The following is a 20,469-nucleotide window of genomic DNA, read 5'->3' as shown; positions in this document are numbered from 1 at the left end:
GTTGGTTATTAAACTCTTGTCTGATGTATGGCATGTAAAGATCTTCTCCCATTCTGTGAGGGGTCTTTTGGTTTGGGTAGTGGTTTCTTTTGCTGTGAAGAAGCTTTTTAATTTGATGTAGTCCCATAGGTTTATACTTGCTTTAGTCTTCTTTGTTATTGGATTCGTTTCATTGAAAATGTCTTTGAAATTTATGCGTAAAAGAATTCTGGCAATATTTTCTTCTAAGTATCTGATAGTATGTGGTCTAACATCCAAGTCCTTGATCCACTTGGAATTTACTTTTGTATTTGGTGAAATACAGTGATTCAGTTTCATTCTGCATGTTTCAACCCATTGTTTCCAACACCATTTGTTGAAGAGACTCTGCTTTCCCCATTGAATAGTCTGGGCCCCTTTGTCAAAGATTAGATGTCCATAGGTGTGGGGCCTCATTTCTGGGCTCTCAATTCTATTCCACTGGTCAGTGTGTCTATTCATGTTCCAGTACCAAGCAGTTTTGATGACAATGGCCCTATAATACAACTTGAGATCTGGGAGTGTGATGCCTCCAGTTCTGTTCTGTTTTCTCAAGATTGTTTTGGGAATTCTAGGTCTTTTCTGGTTCCAGATAAACATTTGTAGCATTTTTTCTATTCTCCTAAAAAATGTGCTGGAGATTTTGATGGGGATAGCATTAAATCTGTAGATGGCTCTGGGTAATATATTCATTTTGATGATGTTAATTCTTCCAACCCATGAACATGGAATATCTTTCCACTTCTTTGTGTCTTTTTCAATTTCTTTGAGTAGTGACTCATAATTTTCAGTATACAAGTCTTTCACTTCCTTGGTTAGATTTACTCCTAGATATTTAATGTTTTTGTTGCTATAGTAAAAGGAATTGATTTCTGGATTTCAATTTCTTCTTAGTGTTTGCATAGAGGAATGTACTGACTTTGAATGTTAATTTTGTAACCTGACACCTTACTGTATTGCCTGATCATTTCCAAAAGCTTCTTGCTGGAGTCCTTAGGTTTCTCCATGTATGCTATCATATCATCTGCAAATAAGGAGAGTTTGACTTCTTCTCTTCCAATCTGTATCCCTTTAATTCCTTGCTCCTGCCTGATTGCTATGGCAAGAACTTCCAACATTATGTTGAATAGTAATGGTGATAGTGGGCATTCCTGTCTAGTACCTGATCTGAGTGGAAATGCTTCCAGTTTTTCACCATTGAGTATGATGTTGGCTGTAGGTTTGCTATATATAGACTCCACTATCTTGAGGAATTTTCCATCTATTCCCATTTTTTGTAGTGTTTTGATCATAAAGTGATGTTGTATTTTGTCAAAAGCTTTCTCTGCATCTATTGATATGACCATGTGGTTTTTGGTCTTGGTTTTGTTGATGTGGTGGATCACATTGATTGATTTACGTATATTAAATCAACCTTGCATGCCTGGGATAAACCCCACTTGGTCATGATGAACAATCTTTTTGATATACTGCTGTATCCGGTTGGCTAGAATTTTGTTCAATATTTTAGCATCTATGTTCATCAGAGATATTGGTCTGTAGTTTTCTTTTTTGGTTGTGTCCCTGTCTGCTTTTGTTATCAGGGTGATGTTGGCATCATAGAAGCTGGCAGGGAGTATTCCAGTGTCTTCAATTTTCTGGAAGACTTTTAAAAGTAGAGGTATTAGTTCTTCTTTGAAGGTTTTGTAGAATTCATTTGTAAAACCATCTGGTCCAGGACTTTTATTTTTGGGGAGATTTTTGATAACTGTTTCAATTTCATTAGCTGTGATGGAAATCTTAATGATTACCAGTTCATGAACACCGGTCTGGCACATGTGGCATCATCAGGACTTGGGGACCAGGAGCCTCAGGCATGAACATCTTGTGTTCTGCCAGTTATTTTCCTTACCATTACTGTTTAGGCTTTAATTTAGATATCCTCTTCAAATAAACCCAACAGACTTTTAAATCAACTATCTACATTGTATCAGAGGTCTTAAGTTTGTATGATCTATAGAATTAGTGTTCAGTGGTCAATTTTTTTTATCATCACACTACTTAGTTATGCATTTCCCTCCATAGTGTATAGGAAGAAACCATCAAGTAATACATTCTATTCTTCAAACATTTCTACTTAAACACTTATCCTTGGGAAAAAATGCTTCATATACCTTCATGCAAGGTTTCTATTTTAAAGTTTCCCTGCCTGAATATGCTTTCTTGCACGTTGAAAAAAAAATCTGTAGCAAATTCTGCTGTGTTAACTTTGATTGTCCAGCAGTGATAATTACTTTTGTAGACCTACCAGCTTGTGTAATAGGAAGATTTCATTAGCAAGTTAAATGTAAGTTCATTTCTTTGCTGCTTTCCACATTTTGTAGGCTTTTGGAGAAGTGATCGTTTAATAAAAGTCTACAGAGCAAAGTAAGACAATGTAACTGTCTGGCTATATTGTTGTAGGAAAATATCTGATCTTACCTCTCTATAAAGGTTTATTTTTATGTTTTCCAATCTCTCTTATCTTGTGTGCTTCCTAAATCACAGTATTCTGTTTCCTTAGGAAGCCCACCTTGAATAATCATATTATCTTTATTTATAATCATAGACTTTCATGATTGTCAAAAAAAAAGCTTTCTCAAATCCTGATATTTGTATTTAATCAATAAACACACTTCTTTCTCATTTATTACCTCTACAATTTCATTATACAATCAATGCATCCTTTATTTATGTAAGAATTCAACTGAGAAAGCCATTCATGTTTGCAAAAAAGGATGATGTTTTATTATTGGTTATAAAGAACAGGAATTTCACACTTTGTATAACCAACCCCTTACGTTGTAGCATGCCGAATTCTGAAGTGAATAACAAGTTAACAAACCATGGAAAGTGTGGCCACACAGAAATCTTAGAATATTCTGACCACATTGTAAAAAAGACCTGGTGATTTTTATGTTTCTAATTGACAAACACTCAATTCACATTTGAAATGAATAATCTTGCATAATTTGAGAGTTTGTAGACAAAAAAAGAATAGGGGGTGGTGGACAAAAAACTCAACATCATATGCCATGGCCTAATCAATAGTCCATATAGTATACTACTGGGACAGAATCCCAGAGATTCCTGCAGGGTCAGAATCAGGTGCTCTATTCTCTTTTTATGATCGTTGACCCAGGGGGAAGTGATGAGTGTTTGCTCGGAGAGAGCCAGAGTGTCTGGTGCAATGGGAAAAGCACTAAACAGGTTAAAATTTGTAATTGTTTTTGAGCCATTCTGTTGGTATTTTAATACTTGAATAATCAGAATAGCCTTTTGTTGTTGTTGTACACTTGCTGAATTGGAGCTACTGTGGTGTGACCTAGTGTGGTTAAAATGCTAGATATCTATTTTGTGTTCCAATACTTCTGTTTATTCACTCTAAGGCTTTGAGTTTATGGAAACTCTGCCTTATAAAAGAATTGGATAACAGAAAGAACAACTAAAAGTTTCCTTCCTGTTCTAAGAATCTGGTTTTCCGCCCCAACGCTCTAAAAGTTCTACATGCAGATTATAAAGTTGTATCCCAGCTTTAAGCAGTGGAGAGAAGTGTTTCACAAGGAACATAGTGCACTTCTATGCTCTATGAATAACACAATAGGCATACAGGAATGTAGCAACACTTATATGGATACACACTCTGCTATTAGGAACAAGGCAAGAACAGATAAAAACCTTTTTAGAGGCGGCTTTCAAATATTTTGTAGATTAATAATTTTGAATACAGAGGGATATGTTGGAGTGGAGAAATGTGCTAGTGCATCACAGAAAGAAAAAAAAATGTTGCTTTTACCTGGAATTACTAAAGGTAAATAAAAACAGGTCTTTAAAATTAGTTTTGTCTAAGATACAAGAAGTACCCTTGACTTTCCATTTTACTTTTGTGTTGTTTTACATACTATGTTTTCTTTTTCTTTTTTTTTTTTGCAGTGAGTGAATATATTGTGATATTTCCATGGGAATATATAGCACATATTAATGAGCAAAGTCATGCCTACAGAAGCAGGTTTCAAAGTAACTGTATTCTAGTTTATTTTTCTCATCAAAGTATTTCAGTGGGTTTAAATAGAACTTCTCAGCTAATATCAAATCTTCAAACTTTTAAATTAGTACAAGTAAGTGATAATGATAATTTTTAATTATTAGAGGAAAGGAAAAAATGATGGTTTATGAAGCATATGTAGTATTGGGAAATCTGGTCCTGAATAAGTACCTGCATGTGTATTTCTTTTGGGTGTCTGAAAATAATAGCTTAGTAAAATGAATGGATTCTGATTAGTATCCTGTTACTGCACTTGACAAACAGAAATGAAGAAAATTGATTATCTGGGATTATTTTCTTGAAACTTGCATATAATTCCCATTTGTACTCATTAGAATAAAGTAGAGACTTTCTGAAACAAATTAAGAATATGCATAATCTGTTATGGCATAGTTGTAGACATATAATAACATGATCTAGAATTACAGTAGTCTCTCAAAGCACATCATATTCAAAATTCACTGGAGATGTCTTAGAGACATCTGTTGTAATTACAGGAACATGGTTTCTAATTCATTTAATTCCCTTTTCTATCTAAACTGTACATATAAGTGAATTTTAAGAGACTGTATAAATAAATTTTTAATTACAAAATGATGTTATACAATACATTATTAATAATAACCAACAATGCATAATGTTTATGCATGAGTCCACTTGAGAGACAAGCTAATGTATGTCAATCCTGAAAGAATGCAATAATTTGTCCTGAATTTGTGAATGAAGTAGAATCCACGATGCAAGCCAGTGACTACAATTACAGTGGTTTTGCATGCTCTTTTATAGTCAAGCAATGCTGTGTACCTGTGGCATTTAAGAGGCATTTAAGATGTATTCCTCACATGTGATCAAGATTTTATTTTTCAACAAGCTATGCGATTGTGAAATTTGGAATGAGATCATTGAGTTGACAATACTAGCTTTTCCAGACAGGTGCAGAATAAAATGTTCTATAGCATCCAAGAAATGTGCAGTAGTCCTTACTTTTCAGCACATGGAAATCACAGTCTTATTGTCACTGATGTCCCTTTGGGGCCAAAAGATCTGCTAGAACATGGCTGTCTCTTTGTCCTAACGATAACAGATTTCTGAAATTTCCATGGCTAACTCCAGGCATTCACTGGTCTCATGGCAAGATTCAAAAAGGCTACAGTCCACGTCACAGTTGCAATTACAGTCACTCCGAGAATGGCTTTCATCAGAGGTGTGGTGATATCCATGAGAAGGGCAGCATAAATTGGTGCATAATGTTTCACATATATCTGGGAGCATCAGGAGACAATCCCAAAACTGGCAAAACAGACAGGTAAGGATGAGAGAGGCACACTCATCTGTTTAAAGAAGAAAGACAATTAGTAATGGCAGGATGGAGAGAAATGTCATCTATGAAAGACAGGCATCTGTATTCGTAAGCTTGATATCTGTATGTCCTTGTATTAAAGTTATTTATCCATGGGGTAGTGGACAAGGTTATTCTCTCAAGCTCCCACCCCATGCTAGAACTCACTCTACTCAAGTAATTGTTTCATTAACTTCCTGAGTATTTCCTGTTGATTCCACATAATATAGTTATTTAAAGTGCTGTCACTTTTCTAAACTCTTTTATTTACTTTGCTCGCAGAGCTTCTGGGAATCCACAAATTCCTACCTCTCTGAAAATCTTGTAACTGTACAAAAAGTAGCAACCCCTCCCCATTATAGAAAGTTTTCAAAAGCAATTAGACTTGGGTACAAGTTGAGACTATGTATATTTCTAGTTTATTGTCACATGACATCTTATTTGTTTGATATTAATTCCCATCAATTCACCACACCCATATTCAAGTATAAGCACATTTTGAAGCATAATTTACAATTTTTAAGTTTTCTTTTTCTTTCTTATGTTATCTTTTATTAATTTGATAGAGACATCCAGAAGTTGAGAGGGAAAGGGGAGATAGGGAGAGAGAGAGAGAGAGAGACACCTGCAGCCCTGCTTCATCACTAGCAAAGCTTTCCCCCGTAGGTGGGGACTAGGGCTCGAACCTGGGTCCTTGCACATTGTAATATGTGCACTCAACCAGGTGGGCCACCACCTGGCCCCATAATGTACTATTTTCAATTGCCATATTTTTTTCTTTGTTTGTTTTATTTTCCAGTCCCTGTATCTCTTTTCTCCCTGCTATGTAAAGTCTTGATTTTTCTTTTATTCTTTAAAACCTTGATTTTATATTCAAATTAAATTAAATACATCATCATTTGCCTAGAAGCGTAAAAATCTTACCAATTTTCTTTAAGAATATTGGTTTAAAAATTTACTGTCTAAGGCTGGGAGTATGGATTGACCTGTCAACACCCATGTTCAGTGGGGAAGCAATTACAGAAGCCAGACCTTCCACCTTCTGCATCCCACAATGACCTTGGGTCCATACTCCCAGAGGGTTAAAGAATAGGAAAGCTATCAGGGGAGGGGATGGGTTACAGACTTCTGGTGGTGGGAATTGTGTGAAGTTGTTGTACCCCTCTTAGCCTATGCTTTAGTCAGTGTTTCCTTTTTATAAACAAAAAATTAAATTAAAAAAAAAAGAATAAAAAGAAAAAAAGAAAATTAAAAAAAATTTACTGTGTAGACTTGTAGAAATATAAAAAGGTATCTCTAAGGCACTGAAAGTAATTGGTAATTTTGGTAATTCTAGCCAAGCAGCTGTGATTGGTTATAGATTATTATATTTTTTGTTTCCATAAAGGGAATTAGTTAAAAGACAGAACTATTCTCTTGTTAAAATTATGAAATTTCTTTTTTAAAATAAGTTAAGTAGTTTCAAAAATATGTGAGGATTTTATAAAAGGCCAGGTAAATATTAGTGTGATATATCATCTATTTAATTAAAATAAGCATCCTGAAGATTTTGGATTGTTGAAGGTCATATAATATCATGAATTGGAGAAAAAAAAACTCCCTTTTGAGTAACTCATCAGTTAATTAAGATTGGGCTCTCACCATGTAAATTGGACTTTCCGTGTAGGTTTCTCTACTTCAGTTTACTAAGAGTATACAAGCCCGTAGGAGACATCTTTGTTTTCTGTCATCTGTTAGTGTTGGAGCACCATTAATTTCCTTTTAACAAGTTCCAGAAATGTTTCCTCTTTCTATTTACAGATTTTTCCATTTTTAGAAAAAAAAAAAAAAACCCAAACATTTGCTCTAAGCAGTATCTGTGTCTGTGTGCCCATCTATCTATCAGTTATCTTGAATGTAGCACTCAGGCTGTATGTACTTCTGGACCAGCCTTTTCACCTTTTTTTTTGTTTTATACTAGAGGGAGTGAGGGCGGTATAGAGAAAGAGAGAGAGAGACAGAGAGAGACAGAGAGAGAGAGAGAGAGAGAGAGAGGAGAAAAGGCTAGACATTGTGGCACTGCTCTGTCATTTATGGTGCTCCTTCATTGTTGTATGTGGTGATGACAGGGTTTGAACCCAGGACCTCACACATAGTAAAGCACTAGATGAGCTATCTTCTGATACTGAGCATATATTTCGAGGAAAATCATTTTAATTTCTTTGAAGTACACTATAAAGTAAGCCCTACATTTATTTAATATGAACTTTCTGTTCTTCTTGTGTCACCCCTTTCCCTTCATTCCTGAGCCTTACCCTCCTTTTCTTTCTTCCCAGTATGCTGATGGTAAAGAAGTACAACATGACCTTGATGATCATTTTAGAGTTTTATGTATCGTTATTGTGTGTACTGTGGCCATTACCTTGCATCTTTTTTATTTTAAGTAGAATATTCTATTATATATATATATATATACATATATATATGTATGTATGTATATATATATTCTCTTTTGTTGCCCTTGTTTTATTGTTGTAGTTATTATTGTTGTTATTGTTGTCATTGTTTGATAGGACAGAGAGAAATGGAGAGAGGAGGGGAGGATAGAGAGGGGTAGAGAAAGATAGACACCTGCAGACCTGCTTCACCGCCTGTGAAGCGACCCCCCTGCAGTTGGGGATCGGGGGGCTCAAACCAGGATCCTTTCGCTGGTCCCCGCACTTTGTGCCACCGGTGCTTAACCTACCGCACTACTGCCCGACTCCCAATTAGAATATTCTTTTTTAAAAAATATTTATTTATTTATTTTCGTTGCCCTTGTTGTTTTACTGTTGTAATCATTATTAATGTCATCGTTGTTGTTGGATAGGACAGAGAGAAATGGAGAGAGGAGGGGAAAACAGAGAGGGGGAGAGAAAGATAGACACCTGCAGACTTGCTTCACCGCCTGTGAAGGGACTCCCCTGCAAGTGGGGAGCCGGGGGCTCGAACCAGGATCCTTATGCCAGTCCTTGCGCTTTGCGCCAAGTGCGCTTGACCCGCTGTGCTACCGCCGGACTCCCCCAAGTAGAATATTATATAATAACACCATAGTGTACATATTTCTTCACCATATCAGGAATAATTTATTAGCACAAGTATCTAGTGTATGTCCAGCCCACTCTCTCTTTAAGAGTGCATCCACACATAAAAATTCAGTAGCAAGTTAGTATATAGTACATAGACTAGCTTGCATACGCACTTGAATAGGGTGTACTGGTGTTCAAAGACATGGGGCAAAAAATTTCATCAGTTTTACCAACGCCAAGGCTCCTACTACAGAAGCTCTAGGTAATAAAAGGTGCTTGATACAAAATATCCAATAATAATAATAATGATAACACATATGACCTCAGCCTGGAGGTTCACAGTACTTATGCAGGCTCTGACTATATATATATTTATATATATCCACTAAATATTAACTGTTATAGGTGTGAGAGTGAAAGTTTGGTTTGGAAGCAAGTTAGGTTGGAGACAGGGTAACTTGTGAGATTTGTGTTTCTCTTAGAGTGTGTGTGAAGAACCCCTTTGTAAAGTGACCTTATATGAATCCTGAGGGCATATAACCTTTTGACTCAATTTCTCTTGCCAATGTTCCTTCAGTTTGGCAAACTCTGGAGGTCTATGTTTCAATGTACACTGTATAGGTATATGTATTCTTCTAATGTATACTGTAGATTTTCTTGACAAAGAATGTTTTGGTCTAATCCTTTGACTAAATTGACATTTATTTTTTCCAATCTCTCTTCATTCTGTAATTAATACAGTACATTTTTTTCTGTTGATAAATGTTTCCATTTTATTTGGTTATAAAAGGCAAAGCCTCTTGGCCCTAAAAAGCCACAGCAACATTAATTAATTGAAAACATATTTTTCCCTAGACTTTTAGGTATGTTCTACACTTTTCTAAAAGACAAATTAGATAATTCTACAAAGCTGTTTTGTATATTGGCAATTGTGTTTGCACATAAGCTGCTGAAGGGATTTGCTGCTGTTTGAAAAGATAGTTGGACTTCCCATTCAACTGAATGAGTATATCTTTCTTTAATTGAACTATTTCTGCTGATTTAAATGTTTAATAAGCGCAATATTCAAAGTCATATTTCCTGCTTAGCACTAGTTTTATTGGCTATTTTAATCCAGGAGTATGGCATGCATTATTTCATGTCTCTTCTGCAATGTTTTCAAAACATCTCACACTTACCAAGGCCAAATTGCATCACAGACCTCCTATTTCTCCAGTCCTACAAATCTGTTTTGCTTATAGTTTCTCTTGTAGCTCCTGAATCTAGAAATTTTCATTCCCATTTTTCTTTACCCTCACTGGACACTTGCATGCAACTCTTCACTGTCTCCTACTGATTGTGAGATTTGCATAAGCCTTTATTCTCCTCCAATGTCACCATGTAAGTTTATGATCATCAAACATCAACTGACAGCAGAAACCTCCTGTCCAGAAGACTGCTTGCACATGACCCCATTTTCTAATTCACTGACTCCTCTTATATTTCTTTTATTTTTCATTCATTCTTTCTTTCTTTTCTTTTTTTCCCTCCAGGCCTATTGCTGGTGCTTGGTGCTTGCACCAAGAATCCATTGTTCCTGGTGGCCATCTTCCTTCCTCCCTCTTTTCCTTCCTTCCTTCCTTCCTTCCTTCCTTCCTTCCTTCCTTCCTTCCTTCCTTCCTTCCTTCCTTTCTTCCTTCCTTAGTAGGACAGAGAGAAATTGAGAGGGGAGAGGGGAGGGAGATAGAGAAGGAGAGAGAAACATAGACACCTGCAGACTTGCTTCACTGCTTGTGAATTGACCTTCCTGCTGATAAGGAGCTGGGGACTCAAACCAAGATCCTTGAGCAGGTCATTGTGCTTTGTACTCTGTTCACTTAACCTATGCACGACAGCCCACCCCCCTCCCACTCTCCTTATATTTTCTAATCCTGATCTAGAGCAAGTCCCAAACCCTTGCCCATAGCCTGCAACCCCCTGCACTACCAGGTTCCTGCTTATTTTCTTTCAGTCCTTCTCTGTTCATTAGTGGACATATTCCTGCTGTACTGGATACATTTCTGTTCCTGGGATAGACACACTTAGTCCAGGGCCATTCTACATGCTGTACTTTCTGCTTGTGATACACTATCTTCCCAACAACTTTAACTCTTGCTGAGCCTTTAGGTCTTTATATTAACACACTCTCTCTTCAGGACCAGGTGGTGCCACACTTGATTGAATGTATATGTTCGTTACAATGCACAAGGACTTAGGTTCAGGCCTCTGGCTCCCACCTGAAAGGGGGAAAGCTTTACAAATAGTGAAACAGTGCTGCAGGTCTCTCTCTCTCTCTTTCTCTCTATCTCCCTTCCCCTCTGGATTTATCTCTGTTTCTATCCAATAATAAATAAAGACACTATCCCTCTAAATCACCTTTTTGTTGAAATAGCCCCTATTTTTCTTCATAGTACAGACAACAAGATGGCCTTAGTCTGTTACTTATTTTACTTCCATGCTAAATCCTTGGAATTAGGGAAATATTCTGACTAGAGAGTGGAGTTTCAGACACATTTTATTTATCCCCACTCTGCTGTGAACTAGATTTATATCAGTTAGTGTCAGTACTATTGGTCTACTAGTGATCTGGGAGAACCCAGGCAAGAGCTGGAAGAGCTTTCTTGCTTTACTATTTTTATGGGTGGCTGTAATGTTTCCTTTACTTTCTTCTTTTACACCTCTAATACCTCTGAAACATCCCTTTCTTTCTTTCTTTCTTTCTTTCTTTCTCTCTGTCTCTCATTTTTTCTTTTTTGTTTTCAGGGTTATTGCTGGGGCTTGGTGCCTGCACAACAAATCTACTGCTCCTGGAGGCTATATTTCCCCCTTTTGTTGCCCTTGTTGTTTATCATTGTTGTTGTTATTATTGTTGTTATTGCTGTCATTGTTGTTGGATGGGACAGAGAGAAATGGAGAGTTGAGGGGAAGACAGAGAGGGAGTGAGAAAGATAGACACCTGCAGACCTGTTGTAAAGCAACCCCCTGCAGGTGGGTAGCCGAGGACTTGAACTGGGATCCTTACTCTGGTCCTTGTGCTTTGCACCATGTGCACTTAACCCATTGTGCTACTGCCTGCCCCCTAGAACATGTTTCTGTTTATTCAATTCCCTGTCTTGAATGACCTGGCAATCTAGCATAGGTTCCTAACACTGAAGTCTTCTTGTCCATCTTGCTTGCCCACTGTTTATCAACTTGATCCTGGACTGAAGAAGGTTTCCATGAATCCAATCCCTGTAGGCCATGCAGCCCAAAGTGATGTTTGGCTGTGAGCAAGCATTTACCACAAAATCCTTCCTAGGGATTTTTTCTTTTTCCTTTATACCCCATGGTACCTTTAGAACATCAAGGCTGTAAATATGCTAAGTGATACCCTAATGACACTGAAGGATTAATGTAGCTCCTGAGGTACTAACTTTACAACAGAGGGCTGAGTAATTAAGTCGAAAATCTTTCTCATTGGAAAGGATCAGGTTTAATTATAGTAGATAAGTTAACAAGACGGGAAGTTTCCACATGTGTACCTGAGGTCAGACTTACAGTCATAAGCCTATATTCCCTGATTGTCTTCCCAGTTTTAGATCATTCCACTGTGATTCCTGGGATTAAGAGGTGTGATAAGAAACTTATTTTGCTGACAACTGTCTTTTCTGTAATATTTTCAACTCTAGAAACATACCCTTTGTCACAATGGGAATTGTTATTCAAAGTAGCAAGAATATGGTTCTTTCAGAAGTGATTCTTGATAAGCAATGTAATTCTTCTCCCCAAAAGCAAAATAAGAATAAAAAAGAGAGAAAGAGAAGGCAAAATGAATCTGACCCCAAAGCAGGGTTGTGATATACTAATGGTTAATATGTGATCATAGAAAAATTATCAGAAACTTGTGAAACTTGTGATGCATGAAGCAAGAACTACAACTGATTACTATAAGTTTTGGTCAAGAAGTATAAAAATTGATCCCATTCCCACAATATTAAGCTGTCTCTCTCTCTGTTTTAAGTCTGTACAGTAGAGTGGGAATACATAAAGTGTGACTGAAATTTCTTTCTCTCGTTGGAATATCATCCCTAATGTTATCAATTTTAATAGCTATTTAATATGCCAAGATCTATTTAAATTCAGACAAGCACAACTAACATTCAAGTCAGTTCTTTAGAACTAGAATGACTTGATTTGGATGATACTGAGTAAATTTGTGCTTATGTTTCTTTCTGAGCAAATGAACTGAAATAATTATAAAATTGAAACATTTTATAAGGTGAAACTACTGCATTTTAATTGTATAAAATTTACAGTGTAGAAAATGTAATCATTTTATTCAGTAGCCCATGGTGTAATTAAGACTATTCTTTTGTGGTATCATGTATTTGTGATTTTCCTTTTCCACCTGAATGAGATGTCTCAAATTCAAAATTATACATCAATTAGGTGTATTCTCAGGATTCTTGCTAAGAAGCCTGTTTTCCAATATCATGTGTATCCCTGATTTTATTATCCACAGGGATGCTTCTACAATCAGAACATAAAAACAGAAGCAGAGACACACATAAAGTTCTGAGTTTTTTTTTCTTCCATTTTATTTGGGAAGGGGACCACACAAGGTTGAGCCACAACTTAATAGTAATGTTACAGCACATAGTGTGTGATGTGCAGTAAAGATGCTTTTAAATTCCCATCAGTGCACACATCATGAACTGTGCTAATGGATGTAACACATTTTACAAAATCTGCATTGTGTGAGGCTTTTCCTTCCTGTTTTAAGTGGGGCAATGTATATAAATAATAGATATTAGCAATTAAGCATCCATTCCTATGCATTCATTTATACATTTGAAAATAAATTAACCACAAACTACATGAAAGTGGTTGTAATCTTCTCTTTTCCCTTATGTTTCCCCTGCTGTTCCTGAAAGATATTTCGGTATTTATCTCAGTATGAACAATGACCCCAGCTCTCAATTTCTGTATCCATAAATTAATTATTATCAAGAATTCTCTAAAAAATGAAGTGTCTCTGACTTAACTCTTGATTTCCTTGATGTTTACTATTTAGGGTAATGGAAGTTCTTATCACTACCTGTGGGTTTAAGTTCTTATGTTTTAACTCTCCCCCTGCCTTTTAAAAATTTTGTTTGGATACCAAAGTCTCTTACCTGGATAGTTTATTTGTTTTTTTCACGTTGAAAGAAAGGAGAGTCTGTAACCTGCTCCTAGCATATACTAGACTCAGCCTAGTCCTTAAGAAAGTAATAGTCCAAACCAAGATTCTTTGCTCTTTTGAAAAGAGATAATTAACTTCTTTTCCTTAGTGTTACTCTTTTGAATAATAGATTCCATTTTAGTAGAACAATAATTTCTTATTCTTTCTTGAGAATGACAGTACAAAGTTCAGGCATCATACCAGCTGTACTGGCCTTTTTCTTTTTCCCAGGATTTCTGATAGGACAAACCAGAGTGCTATCAAGGTCTCTTTTGTTACACAGTGCAAACATGCAATTGCTTCTCCCTCTCCCTCTCTTTCTTCCTCCTCCTTTTTGTAATTTCTGAGACTTCATCAATCCAGGTAATTTTTTTCGGATCAGTTTTTTCACACAGAGAGAGATATAAAGAGAGGGAAAAACACAACAGCACCAAACTTCTTCCAATGTGGCAGGGGCCAGGCTAGAACCTATGACATATGCATAACAAAGCAGGCGCACTTATTCAAGTGAGCTATTTTGCTAATCCTCACAATAGCAATTTCTAATTCTGGGATTATCAAGAATCGTAATATATATATATATATATGTATATATAACTATTAACGAGTAAGACTAATACATCCCTAGTACAATCTGATAAACTGCTCTCATTGAAAATGGTTTTGTAAAGAACTCTTAAGCATTGCCGATATTCTGATTGTTATCAGAATCTCACAAAGCCATAAATTTGAGGATCATCTTGGATTTGAGGTTATGATCTGTCAGTCTACAGGGCAAAGTTGACAAAAACTGTGTGTCAGGGATCTATGGGGCTTCATGGAAGAAACAGAATTTTTTTATCAACATAAAAAATGTGGATATTTTGCATAACACTCCAAATATAGCAACTTTTGGTCTGTCAACCCTAATTTAAGCTAAGTAGGTATAGTGCTTCTCATTTTGCCATAGTCCTCACTGAGTCCTATTGCTTAGTTCCATTTCACTTCACTGTTGACATTATCTTCTATAGCTTTTGTTCTAAAGTACCATGGCAATATCTATACATAAAGACAATATAATATTTAGAAATCTTCTGTTACCCTGTTTTCTAAAACCATAAACATAATAAAAGCAAAAACTGAGTATCTTGTGGAAGGTTCTGCTTTGGACTCTTTATGCATGTTTTATTTGATCTTTAAAACATCTGCATTCTGTCACTAAGCCTATTATAAAGCTGAGAGACTGAGAGTCAGAGATGATAAAAATGTTTCCAGTTTTGTATAGTTAATAAAGTTTAAAAGACAGAAGTTAAGCTGATGTGATTCCAAAGTTCCTATTAAACCAAGTTTATTGTTTTTTTTTCTTATTTTCAAAAAGTTAATATGAATTTGATTATGGAACAGAAACTATATATCTTACTAAATTTTTGTCTGAGAAATATCAAGTTTTCTCTTATTTCAAATATAAATGTTTAGTTCTACAAAATTCTTGAGTAGTTTAAGCCTCTTGTAAAGGTCATGTGAAGTTAACCTGAGTAAAATCCCATATGGTTTGATGCGGAGACTATGACTTTAAACTTGACTGTTCTGATCATTTAGTAGCAAATCAACTTGAAATTGACTTTGCAAATGGAATGTGCCTTTTATGTCAAATGCAGGAATGGTTTGGTGTAGATTTGCATCAAACAGAATGCTTAAGAAGTGATATCACCCAGAGAAACCAGCCATTTTTCACAGGTTGCTGATGTAAGCGTTTTGATATTTTATACAGTCTATATTTACACATTTCTAGTACTTCAATAACATTTTACTCTGTCTTTTTCTCTCCTCTTGACCTAGAGTCACAAGCTTAATAGTTTAAGTAACAAAAAGAGAGAAAAGTTTTTCATTTTTCTTTTCTGTCATTTTTTTCTTTATCTATTTTATCGTCCCATAACACATTATCCCAGCTATTTTAAACACTGCCTTTGACTCCCAGCTTTGAGAGCAAACAATCTGTCAAGCACCTCGTAATTGCAAAGTGACCTTGACATGTGTCATTCACCAGGGTTTTCAGATCTAAGTCTTCCTGTTTAATATTCATAAAGACCCCTCCCCACAGCATATGTGATGATTTTACAGGGGTTGGGGGCTGGGGAGCTTTATTTAGAGATGGGTTGATTCTGAGAAACATACCATCAGTGTCTCTCTGATGAACTGAAGTATCATTTTGGAGGTAGGAAAATTTCGTTTGGCATTCTTCAAGGGAGGACAGTGATGTGCTGGATTCTGACAGTTTTTTCTCACTGGGGGTTTCTTTGGTTGGTCCATCTGTGATACTGAACTCAGATACTGAATTTATAACAATAGCTTTAATGGGTTTTTCATCTGAATGTTTTTCATTTGTGAGTTGTATACCTAGATAAAAAAAATGAATGAATGAATGAATGAAAGAAAACACACATATACAAATCTACGAAGTTGATATATCCTAATGGTCTAAGAAAGGAAATTTGCAGGAAATTTTACATTCTAGACCTTTATAACAATAAAGCCTGACTTAAAAGAACAAAACATTATTGGATAGGATAAGTTTGAATAGAAATAGAAGTAAGAATTAAAGAGCGCATTAAGCCTAAAATTTTACACACATTACAAGTTTTACTTGTCATAGCAATTTGAATTACTTCTTTTGATGTTTTTTGTTTGTTTGTTTGCTTTTTTGATGAATGAGGAGAATCACAGGAATTTATTTACTTAGCTCCGCAAAATCAATAGGAATGTTGACAGCTAACTTTCATGGTTTTTGTTCTCTGCAGATATCAGTGAGCCTTAAGTGCTGGAAAACATTATTCAGTAATTTGTATAATCTCAGTCAAGCCACTATCATTTTTTTTACTAGTGACTTAATATTTATTTACAAATTTATGAGATGTGTGAGTCTATACTATTCCCACCACCAGAATCCTGTGTCTTCATTCCCTCCTCTGGAAATTACAGTAGTTCTCTCCAGGTCATAAATATGGACTTACTATTATTTCTGTAAATATATATATTGTCCACTTTTTCTATGGTTTTGGTTTCCTTTCCTTTCTAAGTTACACTTAGACCTATTGTTACTTCTGAATGGCCTCCCTTTTTTCCCTTTTCTCTCTCTGGGTCCCTCTGGTCACCTTCCCCTAACATTTCTCCCCCTCTGGGGAGTATGGACCAAAATTCTTTATGGGTTGCTGAAAGTGGGAGTTTGGGCTTCTTTAATTGCTTCTCTGCTGGACATGGACATTGGCAGGTCAATCTCCCCCTCCCCAGTCTGTCTCTATTTTTCCCTATAGGGACAGGGCTCTGAAGAGGTGATGTTCTGAGACACACTGGTGAGGTTGTCTGCCCAAGGAAGTCAGGATGGATATGATGAGGTGAAAAAAAATAGTAATTAGTTTATTTAACATTCTTGGGAATCAAAAATTATAGTAAACAGCTAATATCATGAGTAAATATACATTCAAATTATACCTTCAAGTATTATTGATATTTCTGATAACTACTTATCTTTTTAAGCCTTTAGTGTAAAATGGTAGAAAGTTTATCAACATCTCTGTCCTCTCTTCTTATTGACACCACCTGACACTTAATCCATAGCAAACAAAAACATCTGTAAATATTGTCAATTTTCCCTATGAAACAAAATCTTCCAGGTTGAAAAACAAACCACTGCATGCCTCTCTTTTCTCCTCTTTCTTCATCTCTGTTGCTTTCATGAATTTTTGTAATTTATTTAGCTTAGGCAGCACAAAAACTCTTGGAGGTAGATATTGCCCAAGTGATGAAAAATATATGACTTGATCAGCCAATAGATTAGTGAGGGCAACCAAGGCTTAGCTTATTTAGATAAGTTTCCCATGGCTCCTTTTTTGTTAGTAAGTGATAGAGCTAGGATTTGAACAAGGCCTTAGGAATTACAAAAGTTTTTTTTTTAATGATTTAATAATGTTTGACAAGATTGTGGAATAAGAGGGGTACAATTCCACACAGCTCCCACCACCAGAGCTCCACATCCCATCTCCTCCATTGGAAGCTTCCCAATTGTTTATCCCTCTGGGAGGATGGACCAAAGATCTTTATGGGGTGCAGAAGGTGGGGGAACTGGTTGTTAGACATGGGTGTTGACAGGTTGATCCATACCCCCAGTTTGTTCTTATATTTCCCTAGTGGGGTAGGGCTCTGGGGAGGTGGGGTTCTAGGATTCAGGTTGTAATCATGATAAGATCTGCAACTTGCTGGCTGAAAAACATTAAGATATAAAGCAGAACAAATTGTTTAATGATCAGGAACCTAAAGGTAAGAATATAGCAGATGAAATTTGGGGTCTTCATGTTAGCAGAAGCTAGGAAGTCTAGTTTAGCTATATTCCAAGGGGCCCATGACTTTACTAATTTTTGCCTGAGCCCGATAGCTAACATGCAGGTGAGCTGAAAATCTTGTCTAGAAAGATAGTGTCAGAGTTGAGAATAGTTTAGAAAGTTGGATCAAGGCAGAAAGAAGCTCCCAAATGTGGGAAAAGTATATAAATACTGCTAAATGTAAGCCCCATGGATCTGACCTAGGGCCCATATATATTCATACTTACCACAGGAGCCTGTGTAATCTCTGCATCCCCACAGGTTTGAACTCGAATCCCATGGTTACAGCTAGGAGCACTCTAGCAGCACCCATGTCAGGACCAGTTTTCCTCAAGTGGCAGAGTATGTTGACTCCAGACTCCTTTTGGAGAGTAGGGCAGTTTCTACCATTGTTGTTTTACACTGAGGGCAACATCCTGTAGAGGACCCAAAGAGGGTTTTTGATGCTTCTAATGGAGATGACCAGTGATGGTGAAGAGAGGGATTTGTTAAAGGTCTAGGTCCATCATATCTGTATGGGAATCCCAGGATTACCTGACTAGGGCCCCGGATGATGGTGTGGCCTGGTAGTGACCAAAAGGGTCATCTTTAAAGTGTGTCAATCTCTTGCTCTTATCCAGCTTTTGTAGTCCTTACTTTACCTGACAAGGGTAGCTTTAGAGTGATTGAGGGAAGTGAAATAGGAAGTAGGTAAAGAGGATATCTAGGTCTAAGTCAAAACTATTTGATTAAGTACTTTCTGTTGTCTTTTTTAAGTCTTTGTACTTGTTGCACTTACTGAGTCACTGCAGACTATTACAAACTTTTACTTTAAGGTATATATTATGTATACATGTGCATGTATGCCGTATCTCATGTGCCCTGGTCTATATCTAGGTTCTTTTACTCTGCCCAGGAGGTGAGCCATCTGAAATGGAACATAGGAGTCCTGTGACCTAGGAAAGGTCTCACCAGAGTATTGGAGATGGAAGTCTGACATTCTAGTCCTGGCATCTCTGGACACTATCCAAAAGTGAATGTCAAGGTGGCACTGGTTGTACTGATTTAATTGTTATCAGCATATGTAGTATCAAATGGTATGGCTTAAAAGAAACATGAAGGAAAATGAACAAAGCAGGAATTCCATACTAGCCCTGACCATGACTGGTGTTATTTAATTCTATTTAAAAATAAATATATCTTATATGCTGACAAGACTGGTTGCTTCTGGTCCCCCTGGTCTCAGATTATAGGCAATTTAATATTTCAAAAGGACTTACTATAACATTAGTCTTTTAATATCATATGAAATTTTACATGATTTACTGTTAGATTATATCTTTTTTTTTTTCTGAGTGCTGGACTAAACATTGACAAAATCCTCTTCACCTGAAACCCTAGGATATGTCTCCTTATCTGATATTGAGCCTTGCAAACAATGTAAGTTTTCATATGCACCTTTTCCTGAGCAGTCGATGCAAGCAAGACCACCTTTTTGCACACTCAGGGAATCTTGCCTGTTCAGTTACAGCTGCTTTGTACATACACTAAAGATTAGCTCAAAAAGGACTGATAGATAACAAAACCTTAATGGGTACAAAAATTACAGCAGCTATTTGCTTACAGAATTAATTAACAGTTCAAATTATCACACATAGTCAGGCTGCATGTAATTTAAATTGCTTTTACACAAAGTTAATTCAGTAACAAAAAAGTTGGATAGAGGTTACTGGAATGTAGGAACATGCGGAGAATACGGTGTAAAGCCAAGTGGTATATGAGTCTCTTTTTAATTTCATGACAATTTTAAGTATAGCATTTTGAATGTAAGTTGTATGCTACATTAGGAAACCATTTGGAGACTCTGGGCTTGTACTGAACGAATTTTATGGAGAAGTTAAACTGCCATTCATAAAGTTATTTTAATTCTACATCTCTGTTTATATTTTTATTTTTTTTTCACTCCCCAGTAGGAACTATCTGTTGCTCATTAGAAAATCTGACATACACACATCTCAGAATCCAGTCTGTTCAACCCAGAATTCTGACATCTGAAGTGAGTCACAATTTTTGGGTGAATGTTACTGACAGCTTCCATCTTTTATAGATGGATGCTAACAATAATTCCCCAGACTCCTTCTTTTGTGGTGTTATTTGACATTGTACCCAAAGTAGTATAAAGTAGCATAAGCTAAAAAGAGAAGCACATAAAAAGTGGTATCACAACTTCTGTAGAGAAAACTATTTTTGAATTAAATAAGGAACTTGTGAAACTAAATTTGGGATTTATACATTAGCTTAGAGAAAATAATTTTTCAGCAAAAAAATTAGGACAAAAATTATAAACTCAGCTATATTTCTTAGGAAAGCATAGCTTGAAAATCGGTGATGTAGAAAATTCATAGTTTGGGTTAGATGTAATTGCAGAACCAGTGGGCATAAACTTAAGA

General features: G+C 36.2%; 1 protein-coding gene across 1 annotated transcript in view; it reads right to left on the bottom strand.

Moving 5' to 3' along the window:
- Positions 1 to 4,719: 4,719 nt before the first annotated feature.
- MDFIC2 (MyoD family inhibitor domain containing 2) overlaps positions 4,720 to 20,469 on the bottom strand; it is a 128,190-nt gene continuing 112,440 nt past the window's right edge. The window contains exons 3-4 of the mRNA XM_016188248.2: positions 15,840 to 16,061; positions 4,720 to 5,412 (exon numbers count right to left, since the gene is read on the bottom strand). Coding sequence (XP_016043734.1) covers positions 5,153 to 5,412; positions 15,840 to 16,061 — 482 coding nt within the window. The 3' untranslated portion in view covers positions 4,720 to 5,152. The remainder of the gene's footprint in view (positions 5,413 to 15,839; positions 16,062 to 20,469) is intronic.

This window comes from Erinaceus europaeus, chromosome 12 (genome assembly GCF_950295315.1).
Source record: "Erinaceus europaeus chromosome 12, mEriEur2.1, whole genome shotgun sequence".
NCBI lineage: Eukaryota > Metazoa > Chordata > Mammalia > Eulipotyphla > Erinaceidae > Erinaceus > Erinaceus europaeus.
The sequence above is the reverse complement of the archived record's forward strand: the minus strand, read 5'-3'. Positions and strand labels throughout refer to the sequence as shown.